The sequence below is a fragment of the Otolemur garnettii genome, unplaced genomic scaffold (assembly GCF_000181295.1).
Source record: "Otolemur garnettii isolate 467f Iridium unplaced genomic scaffold, OtoGar3 scaffold00109, whole genome shotgun sequence".
Classification (NCBI taxonomy): Eukaryota; Metazoa; Chordata; class Mammalia; order Primates; family Galagidae; genus Otolemur; species Otolemur garnettii.
The window spans coordinates 4,600,636-4,626,109 of record NW_003852504.1 but is presented as its reverse complement, the minus strand read 5'-3'; the positions used below and the strand labels follow the sequence as shown (position 1 = coordinate 4,626,109).

At 42.0% G+C, this 25,474-nt stretch overlaps 1 protein-coding gene across 2 annotated transcripts in view; it reads left to right on the top strand.

Annotated features, from left to right (window-relative positions):
* HS6ST2 (heparan sulfate 6-O-sulfotransferase 2) overlaps positions 1-25,474 on the top strand; it is a 320,090-nt gene that overhangs the window by 271,695 nt on the left and 22,921 nt on the right. Inside the window, exon 5 of one of the 2 annotated variants that reach the window (XM_003796956.2) lies at positions 3,470-3,556. The exons of the other annotated variant lie outside the window; for it this stretch is intronic. Within the exon in view, the coding sequence (XP_003797004.1) occupies positions 3,470-3,556 (87 nt within the window). The remainder of the gene's footprint in view (positions 1-3,469; positions 3,557-25,474) is intronic. 2 annotated transcript variants of the gene reach the window in all.

The following is a 25,474-nucleotide window of genomic DNA, read 5'->3' as shown; positions in this document are numbered from 1 at the left end:
ATTTCCTAGGACCCTGAAAATTAATTTTAAAAATCACAGTACTCTCAGTACTCTTGTAGTTGCAGCAGCACAACTATTTTTTACGGATCGAGGATGAATTCATTCCACAAAAAGCTTACGAAGTACTACGGGAAATGCAGGCGTTTCTGTGTGCCGCCCATCAAGAAAGTGAGTAGAGGGCGCTTTAAACCACTAGATTCTCCCACAAGTACCTCTCTGACCTAAGAGAAAAATCTAGATCAGAGTAGATCTGATTGCCATTTTGGTTTAAGTACACTGGATACCATTTCAACGTCAAATTGTTTAATCAGAAACCTGAAAATGTTGAAGTGTTGGCCAGTGGCAGTTTTCCCACCTGAATACAATGTGCATAATACAGCAGGATTGTTTTTTCACTTACGTAGCATTGGAGACATTTAGGGAGCCTGTGGGAAAAGGTTTTTTTTTTTTTTTTGGATAAATGGAGACAGACAGGTGATCAGGTGGACAGAAGGAGGGCTGGCAGTCATTAACTTTTCCTATCAGAAACTCACCTGGAATCGCTCTCATAGGCCTTTGATGAGGCTCAGTGGTTGAGGCACGGGAGAAAGCAGCTTATCCCCAGAAGAGGATAGCTACTCAGGTGGGGGGCAGGAAGGCTAGATCCGTCCCCTCAGGGATTTCAGGCTGCTGCCTTTGAGATTACAACTCAAAGATGAGATGAAAGTGAAGCCGGTTGACAGGTGTTCTAGAGACAGGCAGATCAAAAGAATGACAACTGGAGTTAGGTTTGTTTCAGATGCGTAGGTTAGAAACTGATTCAAGGCAGCCCCTCAGCAGTCTCATATACCCCCAATTATATATTTATATACTAGAAACAGGCAAGGTTGATTTCTGTAAATCCCTGGGATTGCTGGATGTTTCAGTGACCAGGGTCTTTGGCAGTATCTTAGTCTTTGGGTCTTTGACTCGTGTCTTTACGGATCTTCGAGGCTCCCAGACAATCTGTAGCTGCAATATTTTCTTTTTATCTCTCATGGGGCACTTCTGGAACACTCAAGGTCCTTGATATCATTGTTTTAGATCTCCTTATGTCTCAAGGTTTCAGAATGACAATATCTTACCCGGGCTTAACTACCCAGCCTGGATCTTTGGGGAGAAATAAGGACTTTTCCTGTCAACATTTGGCAAACCTTTCCATACGACATTCATTAGTATATGTACGAAATTAAGCTCCTAGCATCCAAGCCTGCCACAAGTTCTTCTTGTACCCCGCCACCACCTTCAGAAACATTTTGCTGCTGTTAATGGGTCTGTACCTGTAATTTGCACAGAACAAACATTTTGAGTTACTTAATTACCTTCATCCCTAGTCTTGGGCTGTGTATTTACCTTCCCTGTGTGAGTTATTCCTGGGAATGTTTTTGTTTTGATTTCCCACAGAGCTGCATTTGCAGGATTTGGCTGTAGGTCAGAGGGGTCCTTATTCCTATCTATTAAAGGGCTACTGCTCCAGGACCACCCCCTCCAGAGCAGCACTAAACAATAATAAGGCTGCCACTGTCAGTCGACAGTGTTCCCTGGTGTCCTACAGTGCCCTGCGTGGACTTTAATCAGACTCACTTGTAATGCAGATTATGGAGGACTGTGATGTGGGAATCCAGCAGTGGGAATGGATGTAACTTTTCTTCAAAACCATGTGGATGCCTGAGCTTAGGGACACGGGAAGAGTTAAATGACTACCTATTCTGAGCCCAGTCCTGTGCCAGAGACACATCAAAAGATCCCTTGTTTTGGAAGTTGTCCAGTCAAGTTTCTCACTGAGTGAGCACCTAGGAAGAAGGAAGGTCAGTGGCCAGTGACCAGGGCTAGAGGTGAGGAAGTCCAAACTCACTTGTATTTGACAACACATATCATATTTCGTCCTTTGCATTAGGCTATATTGCTGAGACAATTTTAAATTCTTTTGATTTAGAGTTTTTTGTTTAATTGGTCCGTATTGTCAGTATATTGGATATGGTTCCAGGTCCCTAAAAAATCTTTTGCCAGGAAGCCATTATGATAGAATGTGTGCCCACTCTCTCCAGAGCTACCCACCCGCCAGAATCAGAGCTGCCCTGGGTGTGGTGTCTCCCACTTCAAAGAGCTGCTTTTTGGATCTTCTGGACACACTGCATGCAAACTCCTGGGACTGTTGCTATCTGTCTGATTCTTCCTGATCCTGATTAGCCTTTATTTGTGCCCACACACATCTCTAATACCTTAGCAATCACCAGGAACCCGTGATTATCTCTTGTTCCAATCACATCCATGTACTCATTTGAAGCCAATGGGTACATATCAGAACAGTGTTTGTGACCCCCAGCCCACCCCACATATAAATACAACTACTTGGCAGACACCTATTTCAGAGGTACTTAAAAGGTTCATAGATATCTAGAAAGCTCTTTGACATTTTCTGAGACAATATTCTGTGCCACTGGAAGGTTCTGTTATCTGCACTATAAGCCAACATGTGCATTTTTCTTTTTATCTTCATTTTTATAAAAGATTATGCTGACGTAGACCTTACTAACAAAAAAAATTCTGATGAAATCAGGATAAATAATTCCACGCATCATCAAGGGGAGAGAAGGGCTTTGAATTGGTTTCCATGGAAATTTGAAAATGAAGGAAAGTAATAATTTCAAGGCAGAGCGGCTGAATTGAAGATAATGGTAAAATAGTTTGATAAAGGAAATAGAATAAAGTAATCAAGAAGGCTCCAATCAATTATTCCTTTTTGTTTACCTTCAGGTGATTAATTTGTCTGCGTTTATTAACCTGATGAGATTAAGCAGACCTTCCTTGTGATTTATTTCGTAATTGTTTCCAAGGTTTGACATAAGCTATGGAGTTATTGAAGGTGGAGATTTAAATTCAATTACTCATGAAGCAGGTGGTGCTTCTCCTGAAAAAGTATCTGAATTCACGGCCTTCCCATGTAACATTATGAGTGGAAATTATTAATTCATCTGATAGTATCTCCCAAAGACTTTTAGAAGTCATTTGACATCCACATACTTCACTAAAATTCAGCAGCTTCAGAACTGAACATGTAATGCAGAGAATCCTGTGTCTGGAAATAAAAGATTTTATGTTAAATACTAGTTATTTGTATACTTTTTTTTTTTTAAATTAGAGTCTCCCTTGGGGCCTGGGCTATGGTGCTATCATAAATGGAATCCGTGAGCTCAAGTTTTGAATGCCAAAAGGATAGCTTTCTTTGAACTTGACCAATGGTTCCCACTCTTTTTACCTTTGAAGGGCACCACGGGGTAAGATCATGGTTTATTTTGACAGGAGAGAGAGAGAGAGAGGAGAGAGAGAGAGAGAGAGAGAGAGGCAGGCTGACCTTGAAAGTCTTTAAATGTTGTGACTAATTGCTTTTTTGTCTCTGTGGTCCTTGTTGTTTATATTTTTTCTTTTTTTTTTTTTCCTGTGGGTATAGTAAAGATAGACGGGGTTCTCCAAACACTAACCCAGGTGCCAACCCTCCGTCATCCACAAAGGCCCGGAACACATCTAAGAGTGGAAAGTAAGTGAAAACTGTTCCTGTACATTGACGCAGCGATCCAAAATCCTTGTGCTGTTTTCGTTTTGTCATTCATTCATATTCATTCAACAGAGATTTCCAGAACGCCTTGTGTGTGCCTCCCACTGAGCTAGTCACTGGGGAATTGAAACAAAGCGTGTGTCAGTAATGCTGGGTGTGTCAAGGACTAAGGAGGGAGGAGGGCAGGGATGGGAAAGTCAGGAGATGACTTTGGGAAGCCAGTTTAGGACGATGAAGGGCAAGGACATATGTTTGTAAGGACAGATGCAAGATTTGTCCTGTGAGTTTCAAAAATTAAAGAAAAAAGAAGCCCCAGCACTGATTAATCGTTTTATCATGTGCAAAATCCATGAAAGTCTGTCTTTGATCCATACATTGCGGTTTAGGTTTGAGTTAGAAGAATCTGGTAAGCCATTGCAAAAATGTCCTGGTTTAAGTACATGTATGTTTAACCATATCACTGTTTTACATGCAACATATATTCTTTTCCCAGTACCATGTCCCATGTGAAACTGTCTTTATAATATTACCCGAACTTGTATTGGTTGAATATTTGTGATATTGGATTCACTTCCTCGGGGCTTATTCCAGAAGATCACACTGGCTGATCTTTCCCTTTGGATTCAGCCGAGCATGGGAACTTGAGAATTTGGGAATTCTCCTTCTGTGTGGCTCCAGCCCTTTGGTGAATGACTTGGGTTCTCTGTAAGCTGTCTCTCCAGGATGTGGGACATTGTGACAGGTATAAACACAGCCCAGAAAGAGCACCAAGTCTGCATCTAGGTGAAGATGAGAGAGGCCTTCATCATGCTAAAAGCTCTAATCTAGCAGTAAAATGTGTCACAACAAGAGAGCACAGCTTTGCAATGAAAGGTGAATTTGTAATGGTCACATATTTTATGTATTCAGCATTGGACTGTAAATGCTGCACTTTGAATATGATCTTATATTCAATTCCCAAAGTGAAAGATCTATTGGCTGCCTTTTTTCCTTCTTCTCCTGAATACCATTTCAGGTTTGCATATAAAGTTGAATGTGGGCTATCTCAGAGAATATAAAAAACAGCGGTAAAGACATAAGACTAAATCTCTGAGCAGTTAGAACTCATTTCAGTTATTTATTGCTGAAAACCACAATCAAAATGCTGTATAAATTATGAAGGAAGGGAATTGATGCACACACTCCCAAGCAGCTGAATGTTTTCAAATTAGTCCCAATTCATCGTTAACGTGCACTCTCTGTTAACAGAAGTGGCTTTGGAAAAATGCTTTTAACTCCATTGTTGCAGAAATGGCAGACCCTATCTGGGCACCTCGTACCTACCTGGCACATTCTCCATTTTTTAAATGCTACTGTATAATTATGGATATTTGTGATATGATGTTGCATATCAAAAGGGGTGTTGTTTTGTTTCTTTAGGTTTTGCCAGAGCTCACTCTTACCTTTTGAGTAAAGTACCTAATATTATAGTCAGACTTTGAACAGTAGGAGACCCGAATAAATACATCCTTAAGTAGATAAACATGATCTATATCACACTTTCTATATTTGGATGCATCCCAAGCTTCCGCCATAGTGAAAGGCCTCCCTCTTCACACACGCTGAGCTAGGTGGCTTTTATTTGCCATGTAGAGTGGTTTACAGATTGAGCTAGTTCTTTTCAATTCTTCAGTGTTTTGTTGATTTGGGGTTTTTTTTTTTTTTTTGAGAGAGTCTCAAGCTGTCGCCCTGGGTAGAGTGCTGTGGCATCACAGCTCACAGCAACCTCCAACTCTTGGGCTCAAGCGACTCTCTTGCCTCAGCCTCCCAAGTAACTGGGACTACAGGTGCCTGCCACAACACCTGGCTATTTTTGGTTACAGGTGTCATTGTTGTTTAGGTGGCCCAGGCTGGATTCAAACTCACCAGCCTCAGTGTATGTGGCCAGCACCCTACCCACTGAGCTACGGGTGCCACCCTGTTTTGTTGATTATTAGTGAAAAATTAAAAGTTTTCCAGTATTCCCCTCATGGATATGTGTGCCAGGTTCTTTCGAACTGTGCCCGTCCTGTCACTTGTCTCATCAGTTTTTCAGGAGGATTTTGAGTTTGAGGGGTTTTTTTTTTTTCTGTCACTGAACGTTTTCTCCTTCTCAGGATGTCTTGATCAACAGAAACAGTACTGACATCCATGGATATGGCGAGACTAGCAGGGGCATTTTTCACACTTTCTAGAACAGTCTCTGAATGTTGAGTCCCTGCGTCCTGGTTTGGAGAGGGTGGTGATTTGCAGTTCCTGCTGTAGTATCATCTGCGTGTCTCCTTGGTTATGGTGAGAACGGTGGTCCATGGTGCAGTCCCACAAGAGCACTATGGAGGTCACTATTTTGCTGAATTTTCTGATGTTATTTGACCAAATGGGCAGGCTATAGGGCAGTTTTGAGAATTTCTCTTATGTGATTTTTGAGGCCAGATACAGGCTGGGAGACAGAAGGAGGGTTCTTTTCCTCTCTGAAAAGAAATTGGATCTCCTTTAAAAAAAAAAAAAAAGAAACAAAAAATGAAGGGCCAGGTGCGGTGGCTCACGCCTTTAATCACAGCACTCGGGGAAAGCTGAGGCAGGTGGATTGCTTGAGCTCAGGAGTTCAAGAACAGCCTGAGCAAAAGCAAGAACCCCATCTATACTATACGTAGAAAAAAATAGTGGGTACTATGGCGGATGCCTATAGTCTCAGCTACTTGGGAGGCTGAGGCAAGAGGATTGCTCAAACCCACGAAGTTGATGTTGCTGCGAGCTACGATGATGCCATGGCACTTGACTCAGGGTGATAGAATGAGACTTTGTCTCAAAAAAAAAATGCAGAATCCAAGCTGCCTCAAATATGCACCATAGCTGAAAATAATAATATATGTTGAGTGCGTACTATGAATGAACTTGCATACTGCGCACTTGATACACATTGTCTCATTAATGTTTACCCACCAAAAGCTCATGAAACAAGCACTATAATTATTTCTGTTTGATACATGAGGAAATTGAGACTGAGAGGATTATAGTGTGCCCACCTGTGGTCTCCAAATGACCAATTTTAACAAAAACTTTCATTGGAGCCAAAAATAGTACTACTAATAATAACTAGAATATATTGAGCACCTACTTTATACCACTGTGCAGGGTTACATAGATAAATATAAGATACAATAGGTGATCTCAAGAAGCTCATAATCTTGATAAGAGACAGAGGATGACAGTGTGGTGGTTTTTTTTTTAAGTTTCAACAGAAATAGACTTTTGTTCCTATGAAATTAAACTGAATTTTTTTTTGAGAGAGAGAGAGTCTCACTATGTTGCCATTGGTAGAGTGCAGTGGGATCACAGCTCACAGCAACCTCAAACTCTTGGGTTGCCCTCAGTAGAGTGCAGTGGCATTACAGCTCACAGCAACCTCAAACTCTTGGGCTTAAGCAATTCTCTTGCCTCTGCCCCCCAAGTAGCTGGGACTACAGGTACCTGCCACAGTGCCCAGCTATTTTTTTGTTCCAGCTGTCATTTTTTATTTTAGCTGGCCTGGGCAGGGTTCAAGCCCTCCAGCCTCAGTGTATGTGGCCCCCGCCCTATCCATTGAACTATGAGCACTGCCCTAAACTGAATTTTTGAAAAACCATTTTTAAGGTGGTATCTGTGAACTTTTCGATTATTTAAGTAGATCAGATATCTTTCAGTATTCATTAAAAGCAATATGATAGGCGGGGCTTAGTGGCTCACGCCTATAATCCTAGCACTCTAGGAGGCTGAGGTAGGTGGATTGCCTGTGCTCACAGGTTGGAGACCAGCCTGAGCCAGAGTGAGATCTCATCTCTAAAAAATAGCCGGGGGTGGGGGCAGGCACCTGTTGTCCCAGCTACTTGGGAGACTGAGGCAAGAGGATCCCTTAAGTCCAAGAGTTTGGGGTTGCCATGACCTATGATGCCATGACACTCTACCGAGGGCAACAAAGTGAGACTTTGTCTCAAAAAAAAAAGTAAAAAAAATGGGCAGCGCCTGTGGCCCAGTGAATAGGGTGCCAGCCCCATATACCGAGGGTGGCGGGTTCAAACCTGACCCCAGACAAACTGTAACAAAAAAATAGCTGGGCGTTATGGTGGAAGCCTGTAGTCCCAGCTACTTGGGAGGCTGAGGCAGCCTAGGAGTTGGAGGTTGCTGTGAACCGTGATGCCACAGCACTCTACCAACAGCAATAAAGTGAGACTCTGTCTCTAAAAAAAAGTAAAAAATAAGAAAGCAATATGCTATATGTATCATGACATTACTATGTGCCCCATAAATGTGTACAATTTTTGGTGTCAATTTAAAAATGCTTTATGCCAGTATAAACCATTATGCTATGACTCAAAAATCACTTTTTAATTGTCAAAATAATGTGTAACCGGGTAGTGTCTGTGGCTCAAGGAGTAGGGCACCAGCCCCATATACTGGAGGTGGCCGGTTCAAGCCTGGCCCTGGCCAAAACTGCAAAAAAAAAAAAAAAAAAGTAATGTGTAACCATTATAGAAAGTTAAGAAATTAAGGGAGAAATAATTAATGATTCTACTCCTTGAACATAGTAAGTGTTATCTCTGTGTATTCCTGTCTAAACTTTTTAATATGCATGCTTTTACATATATGAAATGAAAATATAAGTTTAATTTAGTATATTTTATCTTTTGTCTAGTATTGCACATAAAATGAATGTTTTAAAATATCCTTAGCCCGAGTAATTGTTGAGAAATTTTGTAGAAATCAGTAAGCTTGAATGTATCAGAATCTGAAATATCATTCTTATGATTAGTACTTTCTATCCTATATATGAATGATTTCCTTATGATCTCCATTTAGTTTGCTCTTAGTCTAAGGGTAATGAGGAGTAGCTATGAAGAGTCTGACAGCTGATGCCATGGGAGCACTCCCATTTATCCCTTTCCTCTTCTGCCTTGATGGATTTGGAATCTGCTTAGAGATTTAAGAGTAAGAAGATCATCTAATAACAATGTGGTGTTTAAGTGCTACAGTGAGGTAATCACGGGTTCTTTGGGAGCCAAAATAGTCACCCCCTAAACAATGCCAGGATTAGAGTGGGGAAGAGGTCATGTGGGGTCATCAATGAAGGCTCCTGTGAAATGACCCGTGAGCCCTTTAGTTTTATCCACTTACCTGTCAGGTAGCAAGGCTATGTCAGAGAAAGAAAATGCAAGCCGGTCATTCAGGCGGGCAGAATCCTATGTGCGATCAGAACAAGTTGGAGTTGTGGATTAGGTCAGAGCTCCAATTGAATGGCTAATTCCACCTTTTGTCCGACTTGCAATCCATCTGGCGCCTACTGAGATGCAGGGCATACAGCGTGCTGAGTAGCTTAGGAAGCCTCCAGCTTAGAAGTTGTGGCACTTCTGCTTGCTGTCTTTCACTGCCTGGATCTGAAGCTGGGTAGCCGGCCCTGTTTCAGGGAGGAACAGATGGAATGGGATATGTCTGAGCAGCAGAGCCAGACTACCTTGGCAATGACTTTCAGGGAGGTGCAGGCAGTTCCTTGTATGCCGACAGTAAGCCAAATTGACAAGATAGAAAAGAAAAAAAAAACCAGCGCGGAGCTGTACCCCTGTGATCAGGAAGCATAGAGTTTGCAGAGGTTGACCCATGACCAGCCATGCCAGGCTACCACATTAAGCCTCATGTATGGTTCCCTCTGAAATGTGAACCTGTTATTCTGGCCAACACAGCAGGCCACAGTCAATCCATTTGCTGACCCACTGGGTTGCCCCCAGAAAGCACTTAAACTGTCAAAGATGAACATGCTTAGTAGCCACAAAGAGCCTTTATAATGTTCATTTTGTATGCAGACATTTTCATATTTTACATGACACACTAATTCTTAGTCTGAACAGATAAGGACAGGTAAGTCCCTTTCCATAAGCTACACACTTAGTTACTAGTGGGGGGTACCCTGGAGACCAATTCTTTTGCTGAAAAGATAAGGACAGGTAAGTCCCTTTCCATAAGCTACACACTTAGTTACTAATGGAGGGTACCCTAGAACCCTGATATTTGTCAAATGCTCTTTCTACTGTAATGTATGCTAGAATTCTTCTCTCAGAGACCAAGATATTTTGAGCTTTGATCACACCAAGGGAGGCCAGGAGCCAGGCCTCAGGATGTCCAGCTGAGTGCTTCTTCCTCTGTGTAGGGGGGTCTGCCAGCCACTGTGAAAATGGTGACTTTTAGAGAAATTATAATCATCCCACTTAAAATAATGTAGCAATGGCAGTGATGAAAGGAAAGGTATATCCTCCTCAAATACTTCACATTTTCTCCAAAATAACATCATTCTGATTATGTTTAGATAGCTACCCTTTCTCAGCATCTCTGTTGAGCTATCTTGAGCCTCCAGTACACTCCTTCATCAATGAAGTCATAAAGAGAATTCATAGATGACTACAGCCGTTCTCACTCAAATCAGCCAACCAAGGCTGAGGAGATGAAGGTTTTGTGTGTGTGTGTAACATTCAGAGGCATCCATTTAAAAATTAGATTGCAAGTAGTTGAGATGATGATGGAAATCAATCACTCTCAGTCTGAGATGTTTTTCACATGGGCCGTGCTAGGGAATGACAAGGGCCAAGTCCAATTTTCAAATACTAGTGAAGGCCATAAATATTACAGGGCCATTGCCGAGCAGCCAAGAACAGTGCCTGGTAGATGGTGCTATAAATGTTGAATTAAGTACTGTAAGTGATGGCTTGAATGAATTAAGGCGAAGGGAAAAGAAGAGATATTAAAACAGAGGGAAAGGTGCACAGAAAGGGAATGTAAAATGACCAACTCAAACCTTGCTCACTTCACAGTCTACTCAGGGCCGGGCTGGGTCACAGAGGCTGCGGGAAGACCTACTCCAACGTGTCCTTGCCAAAATGTCTCAATAGACCTGTTTATCTGTTCAATAGTGTCTAGATGAGAACAATCAGGAGCACATAGCTTCATTAATAAAATAAATATACTGACACCCCTTAGCTTTGTGCTGGAAGCAGCCAAATGAAAAACTTCTGCTTTGGAAAGATAGAGTGAAGTCTTGCTTGCTCTGTCTAGACTCAGCATGGTGCAGTTTTATGCCCGGATTCAGCTGTTTCTGTGTTCATCACTGGAGTCAGAGTCCTGCATGTTAGCTATATCATGATTATGCTGTTTTCTCTAGTTGAGAGCCCTGCATTGCTCCTAAGACAATAGGCTATGACTGTTGCTAAAATCCCTCATTTGAAGTAGGTGTGGGAGAGTGTTCTTTCACCTCCGAATAGTTGTGTGCTGGATGAACAGAACAATCAAATGGCCAAGTATTTGACTTTTCAAATAATCACTGGAGTTTTATGTGATGTGATGTCAGTGGTTCCTTAGTTCAGCTATTACAACAAGTCTAATGTCACAAAAGCCTGTGACAAACCCAAGTATTCAAATGACTGCTTATTTGTTCTCTCTCCCCCCCCTTTTTTTTTGTAATTGCTCCTTTGTAGAAAAAGACAAATGACAAAAGCATAAACTGAAGTCAGAATCTGTTCCTAAAAATGGCTTTTGGTAGAGTGTGCTGGAGGATGAATTCATTTGTAGCCTAATTACCTTTTCCTTCAACATTCCCCGTGCAGGACAATGTAAGACCTTTGATAACAACAAAAAGTTCAAATCTGTCCCAGAAAGTGCATCCATTTATAAGGCAAGAAAGTAGCCTAAGCCATTTGCAAAAGTCTTTCAATAACAAGGGATAAATAACATGGCTTGACATACTTTGATGTTTAACTTAGTGCTAACCAGCTGCGGTGCAGGGCTGTTCAAAGATCTCTTTAAATAAATTAATCAGGCAGCCTTGTGTGTATTTGAAAGGACATCAGCTTTAGAGTCAGACAGACCTGGAATTGAATCCTGGCTCTACCACTCATTAACTTTGTACCTACCTCATTGGGACTTTGTGAGGATTACATATCAGAATCCAAGTAAGGCTTTCATAGTGGCTGGCACATGGCAAGTGCTCAGTAAATGTCAACTAATGATTATGTTTGTTTCAGCTGCCAATGTATTGCAGCTGGGGACAGTGTGACCTGGCCAGTATGATTGCAGCCAGTGTGATACTGATGAGCTCTGGTTGGCTCAGCTTGCCTAGTTATCTGCTTTGCCAGCTTCTGAAATGGGGAAGCAAGAGCCCCAGCACCACTAGCACTACATAAATAATGCCCACAGATTGGATGTGACAAAAAGTGAGTGGCAGATCCAGAAAGAAAGAGTCCAGCCATGGAAACATTTCCTACCAAGTTCACATGCAACTCTGTTATGATTAGGATATAATCAACTCGCTGACATAATAAATCCCCCCAGCTCACCAATATGTGAGTGTCCATACTGGTCATGGTTCTGTAGCTTTGTCAAGAGTAGGCCAGGTACGATGGCTCACAACTGTAACCCTAGCGCTCTGGGAGGCCAAGGCAGGTAAACTTCTTGAGCTCAATTCAAAACCAGCCTGAGCAAGAATGATACCCTGTCTCTACCTTAAATAGAAAAGTTAGCCAGGTGTTGTGGTGGGCAGGTGTAGTCCCAGCTACTTTGGAGGCTAAAGCATGAAGATTGTTTGAACCTAGGAGTTTGAGGTTCCTGTGAGTTGTGATGATGCCATGGCACTCTACCCAGGGTGACGTCATTTTTCTCTCCTCTTGCCATCCATACAAAATCTTGCAGGCAGAGCGTTGCACCTTTCTAGAACAGGGGTTCCCAATGACTTTTTTGTCTATACATGGTTGAGGATTTTCACTGCATTGCTTTGGCAGATCTCAGAGTTATGTGTGGGTAGAGTCCAAGGCAGAAGCAGGGGTGGGGAGAAGAACGATGATACCAACTGAAACTGCGGACAACCAGTCACCCACTAGGAGTAGTTGGTAGAGTCCAAGGCATATGGGGGGAGGGAAAGAAGGGTGATCCAAGCACCCATTAGGAGTAGTTGGTAGAGTCCAAGGGGTAAGAAGGGTGATGCCAACTGAGACTAAACCAATCATCCATTAGGAGCAGTTGGTAGAGTCCAAGGCAGAAGCAGGGGTGGGGGGAAGAAGGGTGATACCAACTACACATTACAAGTCCTTGGTAGAGCCCAAGGCTGAAAGGGGGGGCGGGATGAAATTTAAAAGAAAAAAGAGTTATGTGTGATTCCCAAGTGCTATCTGGAATTCCACTCCTCTATCTCCCATTCAGGAAAGGTTAGGAATGCAAGAAATAATGATGTTAGGATTCTTCTATTTTCTCCAAGTAATAAAAAGAAATCTCTCTTTCTCCCCCTATTCTCTCTCTCTCTATCCCTCCTCCTTCCCTCCTTCATTTCCTATTTTGTATATCCATTAATTTATCAATTCTTTCATCTGTTCTTTCACCCCAATAATTTTGGCTCTCATCTGAGCTCTTTCTGTACTACCTTGACACTGATGTTGAAAATCAGTTAACCATATGTATTTGGGTCTATTTTTGGACTCTCAATGCCATTCCATTGATAGGTATGATTATTTATGCAAATGTAACACTGTCTTAATTACTGTAGCTTTATAATAAGTATTGAAATTTGGTGGTGTAAGCCATCCAACGTCATTCTTCCTTTTCAAAGTTGTTTTGAGTCTTGTAGGTCTTTTCCATTTCCACATGAATTTTAGAATCAGCCTATACATTTCTACAAGACGAGGAAAAAGCCTGCTGTGATTTTGGCAGGGATTGATTGTGCTGAATCTATATATCAAATTTGGGAAGAACTGACATCCTAACAATATTGAGTCACCGCAAACTTGGTTTATCTCCCCATTTATTTAGGTCTTCTTTAAAAAACATTGATGAGGACAATTAGTTTTCAGGGTATATACCTCTCTTATCTGTTTTTGGATATGAAAATGATGCTATTTACTATAGCATCAAACTATACTAGTCTGATACTAGGTATAATATCATACATTTGATGCTATAGTAAGTAGTATTATTTTACTTGAATTTCTGATCATTTATTTTTAATATATGTAAGTATAATTGATTCTTATATATTAATTTTGTAGTCTACAAAGTTATTAAGCTCAGTAATTAGTTCTAGGTGTGATTTTTTTTTTTGGTAGATTCCATTGGACGTCCATAGATATTCTTCATAGAAGTTCTATCATCTGTGAACAAAGACAGTTTTATTCTTTCATTCCAATATGGATGTCTTCTTTTGTCTTGTCTTGTTGCACTGGCTAGAACCTTTAGTACAATGTTGAATAGCTCTGAGTTTGTTTGCGTGTAAATAATTTCCACCCACTTTACTTTGTAAAAAAAAAAACCACATTTTTTTCCTAATTGTTGGGGATTCATTGAGGGTACACAGACTTGAAAAATGAAAGTGTCCCCTGAAGATGCTATTTGGGGAGCAAATAGTTGATCACTGCCTTTATCACGTGGCCAAAACTAGAGTCCCAAAGCAGTGCACAAATTTCATCAGTGGAAAGGAAATCCTAGTCATAGGGAGAAGGAGGAGTACAAAAAGTGGAAAAAAAAAAAAAGGAAAAAGAAACTCTGTAATTCATAGAATCACATACGCTCCTCTCATTATCCTCATTCTCTCGTTCATATTTTCTCCCTGTCCCATCCTCTCTCCCTCTCTCTCTCTTTTTCTCCCCTCTCTACGACACAAACACAAGCTTCTTAAAACAGAGAGTATAGTAGTAAAGTATAATGTTAAGACAGCAAACATGGGAGCCCAATTATAGCTTTAAAATCCTGGCATTGCCCTGCATCAGCTTCCTCACTTACAACATGGATACTAATCGTGCCTGTGTCACAAGGCTTTCTCGGGGATCAAATTCTTCATTCAGGTAAAAATTTCCTTGAGTACATGTTAGGTACCGGGTACTATTCTAGGTTCTAGGGATATAAAAGAGAACAAAATAGACAAAATTCCTTGCCCTTATGTTCCTTCTAGTGGAGGGATGTAGTCATTAAACAAATAAGTAAAATACATAGTATTTTAAAAGAGAATATGTGATAATGGGGGGTGGGAGGGATAAGGAAAGATGGGAGCAGAAAATTTGTAAGTGTAAATAATGTACTTGGGGAAACCCTCATTAAAAGGTAACATTTGAGCAAAAGTCTTATTTCATTGAGTTAACACATGTAAAGACGTTGAAATAATTCATCACATATAACAAGTGTGTAATACTTTTGTTAACTAGAACTTTTTGAGTGTTTTTATTCACTGTTCATGGTACTTTACATATTATCTTGTTTAATTATTACAAGAGGCCTATAGAGTGTTATTAGTCCTTTCAACTGAGGAGGAACCTGAGATGACATTGACCTGTCCAAGGTCACATAGTTAATATGTGATTGGGCCAGTACTTAGACCATATATGGGATTGCCTCATGAGGCTAAGTTTGTCCACCCTTTCTGGAGATAACCTTTGTGCTAAGGGACTATACTGGACTTAGATTCACAAAGATTAGAGAGTGGTCCTGCTGGAAGCTTTATTTGGAATAAGATGGTATAGTTAGAAGGTTCTGCAAGGGCTGTGGGGAGTCACAAAATCTCACCATCCCCTTAGTAATTCAACTTGAGAGTAAAGGTGATATTGCCTGGCATTCCACCACCAGCACCTGGTTCAGACACTTTTATTACTTTGTGTGTTGTGTGCAAGCAACCTATGAATGGAGGTATAGGAAGGACAGAAATAAAATGACGTTATTGGTCAGTGGCAATTACTTAATCACAAAAGATGCGTTGGGTTTTCAGGATGGTCGCTTGCTAAAGTTTAAACAGAAAAGAAAAATGAAGCAGGATTCAGCTCATTGATGAGTGAACTATAAATTTTGCCTGGAAAAGGCTGGCAAGGCTATAAAATTCAGGCCACCATCTGTTAGTGCTTGCTTGAAGTAGCATTCGTACGGGATAATTAAGATGTCACATGTACTTGTAGCACAAATCATCAGTGCACGGTGCCTAGCATCCCTGGAAAGATTGGGGGTGGTGAAGACTGTCCAAGAAGAACATCATATTGCTTAAAGGGTGTATTGATATTATATCCCGGGAGCCAGTGTTTTGGGTCCCTTGAGTGGGGTAGAGGACATGAGGACATCTGAGAAAACTTGTTGCTTGAATTGACTGGCTCATGTAATCAAAATAATCAACTGCGTAGCCCTGTGCAGTCTGACCTGCCTAATATATGTTTGGACATCAGTGTCTGAAAAGCTCAGAATGACCTGTGACAATGAGGGAGAAGACAGGCAAGTCTGGCTAAGTCCCAAATTCCTAATAATAAACAATAAAAAAAAATCATTGCATGGTATTTTATAGTTTGCAAAGAACTTTCTCATCAGTTATTTCATTTAATTTTACTGACAATCCTATGAGAAAGGAATGATATATGCATCTTATGATGAGAAAACTAAGGTTGAGGGAAATGGCACATTTTGCCCAAAGCCACCCAGATAGTAAGTAGCAGAGCCATGACTGAAACCAGGGCTCATTTAACTCTAAATCCTAAGTGATTTTCCCTACTCTGTAGAGCTCAAGCCCAAGCATTCTGATAATAGAATCAAATAACTGTAGGTATCCCTCCCCCTCCAGCGCCAAGCTTTACACCTTTACATGCAGGTAGAGAACTTACAGAATTTATTGCCAACAAAGACGTCAAAGATTGACAAATAGAAGGGGGCCAGGAATTTTTAAATAATAAGAAGTAGCATGTATTGAGTGCTTCCTGTGCACCAAGCCAGGTTCAAAGTGCTTCGAATGCCTGCATTATCCCATTTAGTCCTGAAAACTACTCATGACATTCGTTGCTGTGGTCACATAGCCCGTAGCAAATTCTGAAGGTTCTTTCTGGGATGGATGTCCAGGCACCCCCAGCAGACACAGCATGGCTGGGCTGTGGAGCTGAGCCAGGGCTGTGATTCTCCCAGCTTTGGACTCTAAAGAGCTTTGCTTTTTTTGGCATCAAAGACCATAACTGATGGAATTAGGAATGCTGAGCTCGCCTCCAGGTGGCCCCTCAAGAGTGTGCTTCTTTCTCACCGTGATTGGGGAGGAGATTTGTGCTCCACAGGTTTGAATGTGATGCTCTCTGCCCGGCAACTGCATGTTTACCTTCATTGCCTGATTTTGTGCCTATGGACCATTCAAGGGTGATCAAGCTCTTTTGTGCCTTCACAGTAGGCCCCTGGCACCTGCCACTGCCCACCCACATTATGGTTAGGACTGCTCCCTCTTCTTCTGCGAAATGCAGATAATCATTCTTGTCACTCTTCCTGGCATCACTAGGAGGGTGTGAAAACAAGCAATATGATGTCTCGAAAGACCTTGCCAAAAATAGCTAGGCACAAGTCCACTCTGCCTAGTGGTTCTTAGGAACGCTGGGGACCAAGTGCTTCCCCACATAAGTAACGTTGACAGGTTCATATCCTTTTCCCTGAGAATGTCTTCTTGCCACCCTAATGGCGGGTTTGCAGTAGCGGTCCCCTTTTTCACACAGATCATCATGTTCTTTCCCAATTGCATGCCCAGTGCCTCGCCAGCTCATTTCTCACCTGCTCTGCTTTGACAGCCATATTTCAGGGACTAATTAGACATACTCAGCTTTGTCCTTGAAAGCACATCAAGTCCGCAGGCTGTGGGTTTCTTTACCTGATTACCTGGGTCTCTACCCCCACTTGGTGGCAAGGAAACAAATGCATAATGTTGTGGATGGCTGTTTATTTTTGCTGCCTTCTTGTCATAGCGGAGGCAGTGTTGCCATTCATTACTAAATGCCTACCATGGGCAAGGCATTTTGTGCTAAGTAATAGGAATACCAAGATAAGAGCTATTCTCCCTGGCCTACAAATGCCTCCTGGTAGGGAATCTCTTCCTGCCAGTCACCAGTCTCCACTTCAATTTTGGCTGCTAGCAGATGACAAAGGACTAAAAAAGGTGTTCAGAGGCAAGCTGCGCTCATGGAGCCACTGCAGTGCACTTACTACATCCTTCCTTTGTGTAGACAAGTGGTTTTCAATCTGTGATATGTGCAGCCCTTCGGTTCTCAGAAGCAGGATCCCAGAGCCTACCATAAGTGGGAGTGATGGGGTAGTCTGAAGTGGTAAGATAGGACTGTAGGCCCCCACTCCACCTCTATCATTTTAATATATTTTTTAGATATTTAAGTCTGCCTAGATTTAATTTAATTTAATTAGCTTATATTTTTTGAGACATAGTCTCACTTTGTTGCCCTGGGTAGAGTGCTGTGGCATCATAGCTCACAGCAACCTCAAACTCTAATGCTCAAGTGATCCTCTTGCCTCAGCCTCCTGAGTAGCTGGGACTACAGGGTCCTGCCACAATGACCAGCTGTTTTTAAAGACAGGGTCTTGCTCTTGCTCAGGTTGGTCTCCAACTCCTTAGCTCAAGCCACCTGCTCACCTTGGCCTCCCAGACTGCTAAAGATTACAGGTGGGAGTCACTGCGCCCAGCCTAGATTTAATTTAAAAAAACCCTACTGCTCAGGATGAGTTGATAATTACTGGTGTAGATGCAGCCTGAGAATACTCAGGGAGCAGAATTTCGGATAGCAGCTTTCATCCCCCATGCCTCAGCTCCCTGGCTGCAGGCAAAATAGTTCTGGCTATTGGACATCCTTGCAGTCCCCTTGCTCACTTCTGCAAGATCTTTTAAAAAAGAAAAAGAAAACAAAAGAAATACTTCCCTTGTAGTGGCCTAATGGCCTAATTGCCCTGAACAGATGAAAGGGACCAGACTGACAGGTGATTGTTCCCTTAGATTACAGCCTATGCCCAGGCTGAACCTGAAACTCTTGGAGGGAAAAAAAAACCTGCCACAGATTTTGAGTAATGCTCCCAACTGGCTTCTGCTCTCAAGACTAGATGAACACACACTATTTCCACTCCATTTCCTTAAACTGGCCTCTGTGCTAGGCTGTAATGAAACCTGTAGGGGAAGAAAAGACCATTAGCTTGGGGAGAGGATTATTTTAGTTGCTTAAGTCAATGCTCTCCCGGAAAATAGTCAGGAGGGCGTTTAGGCCAAAGTCTGCCTTGTTAATTCAAATGCCGTTAGAAGGTCCAGGGGTGTGTCTCATATGTAGTCATTGTGGCTATTTTATATAATCCTATATATCATTTTGTTTATAAATTCAAAAGTTTCTCTCTCCCTAGGGGTTTATATTGTGCTCACTGACTAATTCAGTCTTATCACCAACAATATAGCGCCTTTTTCAGGCACAGCCCTGCCCTTGGTTATACTGGTCTCGTCGTCTACCAAATGCCCTTCGTTCCCTATCACACACCTAGCTGGAAAGACCTACATTCTTCAGCTACTCCTGTACAAATCCTAGTTTATTGGAAAGAGCTCAGTCTTTCAAATTAGATGAACACAGTCTTCTGTCCCAGCTCTAACACCTTAGACAAGTTATTTAAACTCTTCGAGCCTCAGTTTCCTCACTTATAAAACGTGGATGGTAATGGACCTCCCGCTCTACTAGAGATTCTTTGAATATTCAGTCAGAAAACTTACACCAATCTTCTGATACATATTGGTGTTCAGTAAATGGAATCACTGTTATTACTCATAATTCAAAACAATTACTGTGCTGCTTCCTCTATCGTGTCTCTCTTGATGCAGCCTGAGAGTGTCTCTCCCTCCTCTGAACAATATCCATTTAGCATTTAACCAGGCACTAAGATGTGCCATTCATTTGTTTATAAATTCAATCAGCAAATATTTATTGTACATTAGGACATGGTAAGATGCTGGGGTGGGAGGATGTAGAGACGTAGAAGTGAGAGAAGGAGGGGAGGAGGTGGAGATGGCAGGGTTGGACAGACACAAATTCAGTCACTGCTCTTAAGCAACTAAGTTTCTAATAAAAATGGTACTCTTATACCCAAATAACTAGAATAAAAGGGACAAAGTGGCTTGATTTGCAAGGAAGGTGCAGCCAGAGACGCTGCTAGAGGACTTTGGATGCTGGAGAATGAAAGACGAAGGCCTGGAAATAACAGGCCTCTTCTTGATTGTTAACTTTCCTTCTGTTTGCTTATCTCTCCAGCAAAGTTACAGCTAATGGCTCCTTGAGGAAGGGTGGGCGTACTGCTTTCATCTTCCCCGGAGCCTACCGGAGTACAAAATGGGCCCTTAGTATATGTAGTATGTGCTGATGTGAGACACATCTGCAGAGAGTCTGTGGGAAACGGAATGAAGTGTCTTGAGCACACCCTGGAAAAGACCACCTCGTCTCTTGTTTCATCTTAGAGAAAGGGCAGAAAGTGACCACACCACAACTCAATGTGTGCAAAGATTAAAGTGACTTAGCCCCATTCAAAAATAAATAGATGAATGAATAAGTAAATAAATAATTTTTTTTTTCATTTTGAACTTTAAAGGTCCTCAAGCTTATTTTAAACAAAGAGCATTTTGCTGAGGGTTTTGGTAATAGATCGAGTGTAGTACTCTTGCCTTCCCCTGAGCCCCATGATATATATAATAGGCAGGGGCTAGGAGCATCACTGGGGTGTTGTTGGCCGACAGACGCCTCTGTTGGAACCTACCTCTTATCTTCGCCTTTCGAAACTTAGTGCTTAGTGTCTGAGAAATCGTGCCTGAGAGCGCTTTTTAAACCACTTTATTGAGATATGATTGACATATGAAAACCTTCATATATGTCATGTATACATCTCAATGAGTTCGGGGAGAAGTGTATATATATATATATATGAAATCATCACTACCATCAAGGCCATAAACATACTTGTCTTACCACACTAAAAGTTTCCTGCCACCTCTTAATTATTGTTTTGTTTTGAGTTTTGGTAATACTATTTAGCATAAGATCTACCTTATTAGCAAGGTTTACATATAAAATACAGGATTGTTAGCTATAGGTGCTATGCTGTACAGTAGATCTCAAGAACTCATTTATTTTGCATAACCGAAAGTTTATACCCTTTAGCCGTCATCTCCCCATTTCCCTCTTCCCCAGCCCATGGTAACCTCTATTCTACTCTTTGCCTCTATGATTTTGTGAACTAAAAATAAAATCCCAAGCCCTCTGCTAACTGAATGGACCCTTCTTGGGCAAGGGGAACCTAGAAATACCTTAAAACTGAATCCCCACCATGACAGGATGGAAGAGATGTAAAGCACAATTATAAATGCATAATTTCCCTTCATAAATATTCATGACTCCACCCATAACTTGTTGAATATGTATATTTGACCACTTGGCTTACAGTAGGATCTTGTTCCTTTTGTCTGTCCTTTGAAGCACATATTCCTGGCTCTGGCTGGGGCTCTGCTTTCTGGCCTGTTGGCATGGCTGCCCAACAGGATGCTACCCTTTATGAGAAATAAAGCTCTCCTTTTTCCAAAGGATAAACCATGATTTTTTTTAGTTAACAAGTTTGACCTAACTGTGCTTTTGATGGATGTTAGACCCATCTTCCCTGGCCTGGCTTCAGCCATAGAAGACCGCTGCAGTGCCTGTTGGAAGTTGGATTCTCCACCCCTTCTCAGCACACAATTCCCCTTATCCTATTAGTCTTCCTCCCTCCATCCTCAGTAGCCTTTCTTTAATGGCGTCTCTTTGCTAGTGTGCTATCCTTCTAAGGCAGATTGTAATGACTTGAAATTTGTCTTGAGACTGGGCTAGACGCAAATAGCAGTGGGTGACATAAAACCCTCCAAGTCAATACTCTGGACTTTCTATCCTAGACTTGACCTTAATTAACTCTGCTACTTCGAGAAAGTCACCTAGCCTCTCTGAATCTCTGTTTTCTCTCCTGTTAAATGAAGGGGCTGACTTTGCTGACTTAAGTACAAAAAAATAGCTAGACAAGCCCCCATTACCACTATCCCCACAAATAATGGAGCTAGAAACACAAGATCCTTTCCAGGTGATTTAATACTGCTGCATTTTGAAAGTGGTGAGCTGGGAAGATGAGTTTTAAGAGGGGGAAAAAGTAACTCACATTTCCCAAGATAGTGTTTATAATGGTCTATTAAGAACACACTGAAAAGAAATGGCCTAATTCTGTAGTCTTCTACCTAGCACAACAGGCCGGTACAGCCAAAGCGTTTTTTTGAATAGGGCTATAAGCAAATCCCTTTTGGTGAAACCTAGAGCTGCTTAGCAGAAAGCCAAAAAGTGGAGTTTTCCCCTAATACTTTTAAAACTGGTCACTTCACCATTGCCAAACTTCATTACCAATCTAAATTGCTAAAGCTTTGAGATTAATGATCCTCGTCTTAAAGAGAAAGCAGTGACCGCTAAAAGAAAGAAAATCACAGCACATGATATTTACTATGCTGTGTTCTTTGAGAATTAATGCCAATAATGGTGTTGCAATATCTTTCAAAATAAAGGATGGAGTGTTCTAATTGTCTAGTAAAAAAAATTCCAAGTCTGACTCCCCAGAGAATTTCAATCCCCCCTGAGTTTAAGTCATTAGCACCACAAATCTCTGATAATTCTGGCGTATTGCCAGTGACTTAATCAAGATGGTACCTCTGAGTGGCCTGTTTTAATTTGATCGCACTGATTAAATTTCTGTAAGCTAATATATGTTGCATTTCCAATTCAATTAAATGAGAATCTCCTGCCATTACTAGATATTACCAAAAAGCCCTGATGGGTGAATACTAGAGTTGGGATTTTCAATTGCTACTGACTTCCTGGTTATATAATTTTTGTATTAAATGAAATCGATGAAAGCTCAAATTAAATGCAGCAAACTTTATGGAGTAAATATGTTTCCCCCATACTTTCGGTATATTTTTATGTTGAGGTGTGGAGTGTATTAGTTGGAACTCATTGATTACCGTTAGTGATACATTTTATAGGGCTCTCTCACCCCCCCCATATACCAATTCCTAGAACAGTATATCCTTTATCCTTTTCCAAGGCACTGTAAATGTGGGTGATGAATAGGCGCTCTCCCTATTATATATGTATTATAGTTGTGCCTCTTTCGGCTGTAGATAAGAGCCATCTTATGTAAATGCAATTGCTTTGTAAATGTAAATGCCTATTGGGTCATCGATCATTCCAGAGATAGAAGGAATAGAACAATAGGGGGAGGTGTGAGAGAAACTATCTAGGGACTGAAATGAAGAAAATTGCTAAGTGGGTAACAGATTGAATCGATGGAGCTGTTGAGAACTTTGTGGAGGGGGCTGGGATGAAAAGAATAGCAGAGAAGCTACTAGACGAGGTGCATTGACGCTGTCTGCTGGCTTGTGCCTGCAGAGCCCTCCAAAGGCCTTGCTTTCTCAGGGTCCTGAGGACTGACTACTAAAGAAGAAATAGGTCTGGTCAGGGGAGGTTTGAAGTGGGAGGCATTGAAAAGGAAAGCCCAACTTCATTGTTAAGTGAGACCAGGCTATAGGTGCCTGTCTCTTGTCTGTGCATAGTAAGTTTGGAATCTGCCAAATCCTTCCCACTCTCAACAACCCACACAAGTTGTGAGAGTCTTATCTGAAAACAGTCCCTTGGGGGTGCCAGTCATGCGCCTCCCCCTGGAGGAAGCGGGTACTGAATAGACTTAACTGTTGCTAATTTCCACGCCCTGGCAGTTCCCTCAATTTCTTGGGTGGTGTCAGGGGGCATGAACGCAGGAACCATCTGGGTGAGAGTGCCCCTGGAATTTTCTCACAATATGCTAGGTCCTTTTTGTGGCATCTGGCTTTCAAAACCAGCTACACGCCAAATGTGTGACTCACAGCGTGATAAAGCCCTCAAAATCAATTTGTAAGACATCTTGAGGATAAACAAGACGGAAGGGCTTTCTATTTTTGCCCCACATTTTTTATATTCTGCCTCCCTCCACAGAGGATTTGAGGTGACTTCCAAAGCCTTTCTTACTCATACCTAGGAGTATTTAAGAACTATTTCTGAAAGTTGATTCCCTGTGTACCATATAAATAAAGAAGAATGATTGTAGAGAAACACAAACGCATCAGGGCTCTTTGACTTAGTACAATCCATCAGCTCTAGGGGAGTGGTTATGTGACAGAAGTATTTCGGGCACTCGCTCCATTCTTCCTCTGGTTTTCTTTTTCACTCCTCCCAGCACCCGCACTCTCCAAGCCCTACTGCCTTTCCTGCAAACCCAAACTGCCCTGTCTCGTAGCCTATGCTTGCAAGTACCTTTATTTACTTTCTAATAAATGTGCTAATAAATATGAATTGGTGACTACTGGAGGCTTAATATGTCGGTTACCGTAACACTCAAAGGATTTCCTGCAATGATAGGAGAGATAATTGGAGCCAGAAATCATGCTGTTAAGAGTTGATCTCCACCCCACTGCTGGAGAGTGTACGGCATAGTCACAGGAAGCAAAAATAGTGTGTGTCCAAATTAAGGGCAAGGAGATCGGGCCTGACTCTAAGTGCACTTGGGATTCTGAGAAGGAAAAGAGCAAGGCCATCTAGTTGGAGCCCAGTGCAAGAGCCTTCTGGTGGTTCCCAACCTGCAGTCAAGGAAGAGTCCATGTGGACAGGAGTGGGGTCACCAGAAACAAGGAGGGGGAAGCTCTCTGTCTGTCTTCCCCTCCATCTCCCTCATTTCTCCATGTCCTCCATACCTTACCTCATGCTATGCACATCTCCTCTTTTCAGTTGACTCTCTCCTCCCTCCCCATGCTTTTGTTGTTCTCCATGCCTCTTCTTTTTCCTTGTCCACATTCCCTAACTTCTCTTTCTTCCTTTCCATCTTCTCTACCTCTCCAACCTCTATGTCCTCTCATCCTCTTATTCTGATGAGTCCTCTTCGCTCCCCTTTCTTTAAATTGCCCTCAACCAGTTGCCAAGTCAGCTGAAAGAAGGCCCAGAGGAGAGCAGTGGTACTCAGAAACCCTGAATATGGGAAGCCCCAAAGCTTAAGCCTGGTAGCAGCAAGGGGATCCTCAACTTGAGAAACCACTTTTCCTCTGACTCCCCTGCTGGAGGGTCCCGTTGCCCCTGGGTAGGCATGGTCTTTGGCCCCCATCTCTCCTCCTCCCAACACCCTTTGGCTTTAGTCCTGTCCCTCTAGCATCTGTTCAATCCCTGGTAGAAATGAACAAAGCTAAGTTGTTAGTTGCAAGAAGCGTTAATGTGGGGCAGGAAGATTAAAAAAAAAAAAAAAGCCTTTCTACCACAGGCATGGGACACTTGCAAAAGAATCCAGGCAGGACCTCTGACAAGAGAGGGTGTGAGCTCTGCAGCCACCCTGTTGGGGATTTGCATCCCAGCTCTCTTTGTCTTACTAGCTAGCTGTGTGACTTTGGGGAGAGTTGCTCAATCTGTCTGTGCATCAATTTCTTCATCCATAAAATGAGGATGATACTATAATAGCAGCACCTGTCTCATAGGGTGGTAGTAATCATTAAGTGAATTAATACATGCTTATCACTTAGAATTGTATCTCACGCATAGTAAAAGGTCAGGGAGCATTTGGATAATTGTTTGAATATGAGTGTGTGTAGGGCTTCTCTGAGGCCTTTAATGACTGTTTGATTCATGAGTCAGACTTACATGTTTTGTGCAGAATGCATTTCTCAGTCCCTAAAGAAGCTGCCAAGGGCTGGGTAGGAATTGCTCTAAGCCATTTCCATTTCCAAGGTTGAAAATAGTGGCACCTGTCCTTTGCCTTGGAACCACAGTTTTCGTATGGGCCCCAATTCATGAGGACAAAGTCAAACTGTTCCTAACCTGGCCAAACTTGACCCTGAACTGACTACAACCTCAATATGGCCATGGATAGCCAGGCGTTATGGTGGGTGCCGATAGTCCCGGCTACTCAGGAGGCTGAGGCAAGAGAATCGCTGGAGCCCAAGAGTTGGAGGTTGCTGTGAGCTGTGACACCATGGCACCCTACCGAGGGCGACAA